The sequence below is a fragment of the Sinocyclocheilus grahami genome, unplaced genomic scaffold (genome assembly GCF_001515645.1).
Source record: "Sinocyclocheilus grahami isolate Dianchi unplaced genomic scaffold, SAMN03320097.WGS_v1.1 scaffold325.1, whole genome shotgun sequence".
NCBI lineage: Eukaryota > Metazoa > Chordata > Actinopteri > Cypriniformes > Cyprinidae > Sinocyclocheilus > Sinocyclocheilus grahami.
The window spans coordinates 882,947-891,345 of NW_015505504.1; the positions used below are offsets into that span (position 1 = coordinate 882,947).

Below are 8,399 nucleotides of genomic sequence, written 5' to 3' on the forward strand. Positions count from 1 at the left end.
GTTTAGTTAATACCAACTTGAAGCTCGCGTGGATACTTAAACATGAGTTTTCAGTTCAGGGTGGCTGTTGATTCAATACATGGAAACGTTAAGGATAAAGAAACATTACATGGGAACTACCTGTCGCGCGAAAGACGTGTCATTATTTTGGTTTATCTGGGCAGGGAACCTGGCATATAAGCTTCAGGGACAGGGATAATATTTTGATCACGAACTCACAAGGTAGGCCTTCTAGGAGTTATATTTTAGTGTTCATATAAACACTGCAAAACAAGTCCAATATGAATATGGTAAAGTTATGGAATTGAGTATGTCTGTGTTGTGCATTTCACAGAAAACGAGAAATAGTAGAAAAAAATATGTATTGGCTTTACTTTTTCTTTGTTTCTTTTTTTAAAGATGGTTGTTTTCATTGAGATATTTCAAGATCATAAACGTGTCATTGCGGTCTTTATTATCACGATTCTGAATCAATTGCAATACCATGTAAGCCCTATCAATACTGATATAATTGCATAAAGATTGCTATGTATTGCAGTAAACTAAAAAGACAACTGCAATCAACAATTAGTGGCTGCCTGCTAACTATAATAGCTCAATGTGTCCTGAATACAAATTCTGAGTTGGTTTTGGTCTACTTTTATTTGGTTAGAGTAGAAGACGAAATACAATGGATCTAAGCCACCATGCAGAACATGAAAGGTGACATGATGTCCAGTTCAGTTTAACTGGACAGTTAATAAAATTTAAAAGCCAACATATTTCATTATGGAGCTTCTGAGAGACCATAAGGAATGCCACGTTTCTTTATTAAGACATTATTTTATGTATTTTTGCTTTTGCTGAGGACATGTGGGATTTTTCTTACTAATTCAGTAATATTAATAATTAAAAAGATAAAAATCAAAAGATGCAAATGTGTGCAACTAAAAGGCTCATGTAGCAGCCTTTCGTTGTTCTTGACTACAGACGTTTGGGTCACTTTAATGTTGAGCAAATCTAACTGATAGTCTTTTCTAATATTTCTTTGACGATGTCAGTGCAGGACCCCTAAAACTAAGCCTGTTTATTGTGTTAGTTACAATTGTTACAAAAGACGTGAGAAATTATTGGTTGATGCGGCTGCTGACTTGAAAATAGCCTTTGTGCTACTCATTAAGTCACTGAGGTGCATTGGTCACTGAGTATACTGATACAGTTGCTTTTGTTAAGGTGGTCCTGGGCCTTCTTGAAGGTTCTTTCGAGGAACCTATAGAAATTTGAAAGTCCCTGGTGGGTACAAAACTGCAGTGGTACACAACAAACGAGATTTTTTGTATATTTATCATCAGAAAGGGCATTAACACTAGAAGGGGATGCTTTCGTGATAAATCACGTTCTCTATTGCACTCAATTGTTGTATATAACGCATTTTAACATTGCTACATCTTGTACATTCGGTCAGCTGTTTCGTTTTCTATGCGATGTATATGGTAACTATATCGAATTATTTTCTGATATATTTTGATTCTATAACAAAAACAGACGCATTGACCGCTCGAACACATTTTTGCTGTACTGATGCCTGGCCTGCTATTGGTGCTTGTTTACACGATGCCCACAGGAGGCGCTGATTGGTCGCATTTCTCACGTGACCAACCAACTTTGTACATTTGACAGAGGAGTAGGTGGGTTTTGGAGAGATCAGAAAAACGACAGCACGATAAAAATTAGAATTGTTGCACTTTTCAAATTAATGATCATGAGTTCCTACTTGATCAATTCAAATTACATCGAACCTTCTTTCCCACCCTGCGAGGAATATCAGCAGAATGGATACATGCCCGTGTCATCTGATTATTATGAGCGGCCGAAAGACGCGGGCTTCCCCCATCACGAGGAGGCATCATACCCGCGATCAAACTACCAAGAGCCGAGCTATGATTACGGTAACGTGTCAACCAACGGCCTCAACGATTTCACCGACCGTCATCACGCGCAACCTCAATCCGTTCCGCAGAATCATGGACCCCGCCTCACCACAGAGAGCTGTGTTGGTTCAACTGCGAGCAAGGATTGTAGCCTCGTGTCAGAGGCTCTCCCAGGCACAGAGAAGGATAAAGAGCCGGTGGTGTATCCCTGGATGAAAAAAGTCCATGTTAATACCGGTAAGTAATATGCACGGGCAATAAAAGCACTAGGAGCCTGTGGAGGGCATTCGTCGTAAGGCATGTAGGGAACATACCCTGTTGGAATTGCTCATTTAGAGGATTTACTGCCATCGAGATGAAGTCCCGGTGATTAGGAGTTCTCGCACATTTTATTTCCCTCGATGTTCCACACGGTCCATTTGCGTTTGATTCTTTTAACTCAAAAGAAAGTTTATCGTTGACCAAGTTAGCACCAAACAGGCATTTTAATTTAGTTATTTTCCATGTTGCAGTGCTACCAAATTAGTTACATCAAGTCGGAGAACGACGCATATCCATTGTTCCATTGGCTACTCAACTCATTTAGTACTGTTCAATATGTTTAGTAAGTGTACTAATTATCCGACATCTCACCAATACCTGGAATGTCAATAACACCTGCTTGGTTATGTGTTTGTGTGTTTAGTGACCGCCAGCTACTCTGGAGGAGTGCTCAAGAGGTCTCGCACCGCCTACACGCGCCAGCAGGCTCTTGAGCTTGAGAAAGAGTTCCACTTTAACCGATATCTGACTCGACGTCGACGAGTGGAGATAGCGCACACTATGTGTCTTTCTGAGCGTCAGGTGAAAATCTGGTTTCAGAACCGCCGCATGAAATGGAAGAAAGACCACAAGCTGCCTAATACAAAGATCCGCTCCTCGAGCTCTGCGCCCTCCAACCATCACGTGAAAACGGACGCCACTCAGCAGCAGCAAACACTGCTTCCAACGCCTTGTCCCTCGAACCTATAGTGTTAGAAGCAAATCGGCACAAACGGAACTGAACAAGAAAGAAGAACAAATAGCAGTATTAGGATCGGAACTTCACAGGGTTACTTTTTATTCAGTGTACGATGAGGCAACTTAACCTCGCCTTCCCAACCTCTTCCTCCACCCTAATTTGAGCTGGAAATCACATCCTTCCTGTAAAAATCTTTTTTTCTCTCTCTCGTTCTCTCTCTCTTAAAGGAACAATAGTAGAATGTACTTTACCTTGGACGTTACGTTTTCTGTCTTTAACCGAGACATACCGAGTCTTGTTTGTGAAGACCTGCGCTAGTTACGCGTGTACAAATTTACATTTTAACTTGAAGGCACAAGTATAGGAACAATCTTCCTGGAGTAGTTATCTTATTTGTCTTGGTCCCATATTTTAGAGTATTGTTAAGTGTATTTACGTCATCAAAGCTGTGAATATTCGTGTATTTGTTTATTTGTATATTGGTGAATGATGTCAAGTTGTTTTAGTAAGCCTGTATGCAAGTAATTGTAGGCTTCCCGTGGAAATAATAAAAAATGACTTTATTGTGCATTATCCATTTAGTTTAATCCATAGACAGGACTAATGTAGGCGGTGTAATTTAGCTGGGTCCTGAATCATGTCACTGTTTTATTCCAACGTATGTTGATAACGAATAACAAAACCTTAAAAAGTCGCTATTAGACTAAAAGCTTGCCTCGGAAATGTGTATTGTTTAGGCCAACGGTTTAGGTTTACTTATTAGATTTTTAAGATATTTTAACATAGCCTATGAAAAAAGGTGCACATTACAAACCAAATTATTTTGCCATCAATCTTGTGACGTTTAGTTTTTATTTATTCTATTTGCCTATCTTTTTGGCTCTGTTGATAAAATAATTAAAACGCGATTATATATTAGTGTTCCTTTAAGCTGACCTTTATTACAATACAGTGTTAAAGTACCGAATAGTTGAGCTTCCATTCTTGCTGGCTGAAATATGTGGCTTAATGCAGTATTTATTTCTAAATATTCAAACTGTTGTAGGCTATTGTGACAAAATAATATAAATTAATATTAAACACTTTGACTCATTCGTGAAATAATAATGTCAGTGCAAACAGACCTAGTTTGCGCCACCCAGTCTCTTTGTTTGTTTGTTTTTTTTCCTCAGGACAATATATTCTTAGAGTTAAATTGACGTCCATTTGAAATTTAATCCAAACTGTAGCTATTTCTCTTGTGCAGTCCCTTTCCAAAATCAAATAGGCTATTTAAATAACAAATATCATTAACTCTTTCCCACATAGAAGTCTATTGAAATAAATTAGAGACGGACAGTAGGCTACTTACTAGTGTAAACTACTATTGGGGTCAAGCAGAGGACACAAACGAGCTGTCCAATCATCAAACTGAAGCACTGTGTACGACCCCTTAACCTCTGACCTCGCCATATTCAGCACCCTCTAGACCATGGTCTATTTATTCCTCGAACGCATGGGGCAGTAGTGGAACTTGAATATGGCCTATATTTGAAAATTTAGGGGGAGGCCAAAACCGTAGTCTGTGTTTGTGCATAACTTACTTTACACGATTCATTTGGCATAAAATATTAATTAAATGTTCAAATTGGCTAAATTATTTGTACTTCAATAACTCGCTTTAAAACGCATCTAAATCATTTATTATAGAAAACACAAGCTTTGAAATTGACTGTTTAAACAGGTAGAAGTAATCAATGGTCGATAATTTGAGGATGCCAATTTAGGGATCTAAAGTGCACTAATATTTTTGTTTGCCTGCGTTTAACTTTCACCAAGAATAGCAGTTATTGCACAGAGACAACAACAGCCTTGGATCTTAAGTATAAAGAGTGTCTGGTCTGTTTAGTACTTTGTGGAATTTGATATCAGTATGGGTGACCGTGTTTTAAACATTCAGATTTCAAAAGGGAAAAACCTTAAACTGAAGCGAGATCCGTCATCATTGATTCAGATCTTGACTGACAGGAAATTTAAACTTCCATCATGACACCAGCACCTCACCTCTCAATCTACCATGCTTAAATTTTAATTGACTGGCTCACATGACCTTCTTAAATAATAGATACCTCTTGGTTAGAAATAGACACGGGAGGTTCGGTCGGATTTTTCATTTTGCAGTTGACCGTCGACTTAGCGAGACCTCTCAGAACCGACCAGCTGCTGCTTTTCCGGTCTTCAAAAAGTGGGTTTGGAGTAAGTAATCTAAGCTTTTTGAAATCTAAATTTTTGGATGCTATAGGCTGTATGAAAAACTATGCAGCACATGTTTAAAGTGCAGGTTATATACAGATGTTGTTTGTACTGATGTGAACTAAACCCGTTTTCTCATTAGGCTACTGTTATATCCAAGAATTAAATAGCGGTGAATTTTCTCTAAATAATTTTATAAGTGAGAGATTTATAAGAGATTTTATAAGTGTAGATGGTCAGTTTATATACAAACGTTAATAACAACAACAACAACAACAATAATGATGATGATGATGATGATAATGATAATAATGTGCTATAGCTGTTCATAAACTACAAAATCCCTTTAATGTGTGTCAATCACTTGTTTCTATCATTATCAAAAAACAGGCTACAAAGAAAGATAAGATCTTTAACTCCTATTTTTATTTAATTCACGTTCAACAAACGTTTCCGAACTCATGGGCAGAACTATGCAGTCAAAGATCATTGCCGTTCCACTGGCATGGTCCTCAAACTGCGTTGAGCTGTATTTAGCTTTGATGCTGACCACGGTAAATCCAAAGGGGGGGGGGATTATCTTCGTCTGCGTGTTGTAGTAATCTTAGCTTGCTTCGAGGGTTCCAAATGTCAGCATTGAGAACAGATTTGTTCTGTCCCCTGGCGAGACTCCACGAACCATTTAGAGTGAAAATACAGCCCTGTCTGTTGGCTTCTTTGAAAAGCAGCAGGCCACTTTGTTAAGAAATGAAACTAAATTGCTGACCGTTTATGCTGGTCTGCATTTACTGATTTAATGATAATTAATTAAATGTAAAAAAATAAGTGATGTTATCAAAATTATACAAAAAGACGGGGATTATTTGCACCCCCTGCACTGTGCTGGTCCCGAATACTTTCTAAAAGCGTTCTTAATGAACTTTGTGCTTGGGTCAGTGGGAAGTTTAGGAGGCATGCTGAAATGTATGAAAAGCAAACAGACGGACCCCAGGGACTTCGGCAGGTTCGCGTTGCATCTGGCAACACCCCAGGGCTGTTTCTAGTTATAGCAGGCAGGTGAATATGGCTACTATTACAAAAAGGTCTAAGCAACACAAACAAGTCTGAAAAAGCGGTTTTTGAAACATGTTTATTCTTTTAAAATACCTGACTTTCATGAGTCACACTTGATAAAGCGTGCACAGCACATCACAGTAACTCAGAATAAAGAATGTTTCATGCATCGCCTTCGCACTGTTCACTTAAATTGGACCTTACATCTGTCCAAAGGTTTTTTGCATGAACATGGAAATAAAATTATAAAATAGTTCAGTTCAATCTGAAAAAAGTTTGTACTCCTTCAAGTTGTGGCTTTTGAGAGAACAAAGCATTGGTGCAAGGGGGAGAAGCGGTTCTGCCTTGCTGAGGTGATTAATTATCTACAAGGCTTCACCACGTCTGTTGGATGCTTTCAGCCTAAACACTCTGCTGCCGGAAAACAAGCAACAAATGGTGGTAAAGAGAAGGCCCCTTTCGGGACGGGTCTTCTTTCTTTTGTTTGTTGAGGTAGACTTGATAGATCACTGCTCTATAAAGATGTCAGAATTGTAGCTTCAGTTCCATGACTCTTGTAACTAAAGGTTATGATGTCTAAAATAGTACCTTCTAGTATTAACACATACACTGTTGCATATGCACATTCATCATTTTCAGTATTGCAGTGTTGACACGAGCAAAATCTAAGGTCAAAGAGAGCAGATGCTTGGTAGGTCCGCTGATAACATTAACTTCCATTCAGTTTTGTTTGACTGATTCACCGTAATCACCGAGAGAGGGCCACCCTGCACACACGAGTTCTATTCGGTAACAGTATATATACAATTTTAATGTATACAGATGGTAGCAAGCTTTGGGATGGTGTATTTTTAAGAGATAATGCTAGAGGGGTAAAAAAAATAAAGGAAAATCATATATTTTTTAAATATTAGGCTATTTTTTATTATTATTTTAATAAACAAGAACGCCAGCTATTGTTCTGTTGTGAATGCGTTTGTTTCCTTTAACACTGGCACACAAGAAGACTATTAATGTTAAGAGGTCCAAATACTTGTGGTGTACTTTTGTATTTGTGTATATGATGTTTACCCCCAAAACATCATATGTTCCGTCATACAACGTTCTTCAGCCAATCACCTTGTAACGTTTCGACTAATCTGTGATGCGCTATTTTTTCTGTTTTAAAAAAAGGCTAAAAAATAAGACGGAGATTTCGGACACACTACTTCCATTTTTTCCATCTATGTGATCCTCCTCAAAGGGGACCAACAACAGTCTATAAATGATTCACAGTTCAAAAAAGGGTTGCCTTTTAATAGACACTTGGTCACGTGAGTGGGGCGCATAATATGGTTGCGATATTATGATGAAGGGGGTGGATGGCATGCGAACCCCGGTCTGCTGCTGTGCTGATAGCGCTAGCCTACTTCACTAAAGTGGGGTTGGGTCATTGTGGACTTGCTGAAAAGCGGGAGAGATAGGGAGAGAAAAAAATGTGAAAGACCCTGGTACGTTTTGCAGATGATGTTAAACAGCTGTCATGAACGGATATGTTTTTCTACACAGAAAAAGACAGAAAACCCTGCGAACCATGAGGATGGATTTTATTTTGAGGTATTTCCGCTGATTGTTCATTACACTAGTGAGTTTTTCGGCTCTAAGAGAAGGTCAGTTACCGTAGAATGGCGGATGAACACACGGGAGAGTCGAATTTAAGAACATTAATAAACTAAACTTGAAGCATATTCGTCAATCAACTTTTATTCATCACTTAACAGGCACTGAAACAACCATTACACACGTAAATGTAAATGTTACTTAAACGCTAAAGCAACACTTTACAAAACTAATATTGTTTTACAAAAATTAAAGAAACTTAGATTGCATTTTTGTATAGGTGTTTTCCGTGATATAAATCAGAATGCATCCGCAAAACCGGAGGAACAAAAGCTGAATGTTTATGATCAAGACCTAATTTGTATTAAATAAAATATAATGTAAAATAAATGTAAATAAAAATAAGAAATACAATTAAAATGCCTTTAAACAAAGTAATTGTACATGATAATACAGAGCAATTTATGGACTTTATAGTCTACATTTCATCTGGTTTTTAAGAACATTTCATACTGTTGCAGGCCAAAAACATTTTCTCTCGCACCAATATGACTCAATATATGGGCCTATATATATATATATATATATATATATATATATATATA

General features: G+C 37.8%; 1 protein-coding gene across 2 annotated transcripts in view; it reads left to right on the forward strand.

Annotated features, from left to right (window-relative positions):
- The first annotated feature begins 1,660 nt into the window (after window positions 1-1,660).
- Window positions 1,661-8,399, forward strand: part of hoxa4a (homeobox A4a) — a 10,290-nt gene continuing 3,551 nt past the window's right edge. The window contains exons 1-2 of one of the 2 annotated variants that reach the window (XM_016294891.1): window positions 1,661-2,147; window positions 2,596-3,446. In XM_016294891.1, the coding sequence (XP_016150377.1) occupies window positions 1,736-2,147; window positions 2,596-2,921 (738 nt within the window). In that variant the 5' untranslated portion in view covers window positions 1,661-1,735 and the 3' untranslated portion in view covers window positions 2,922-3,446. Of the gene's footprint in view, window positions 2,148-2,595; window positions 3,447-8,399 lie in introns of those variants that run through there. The other variant, XM_016294890.1, reaches the window with a different exon arrangement.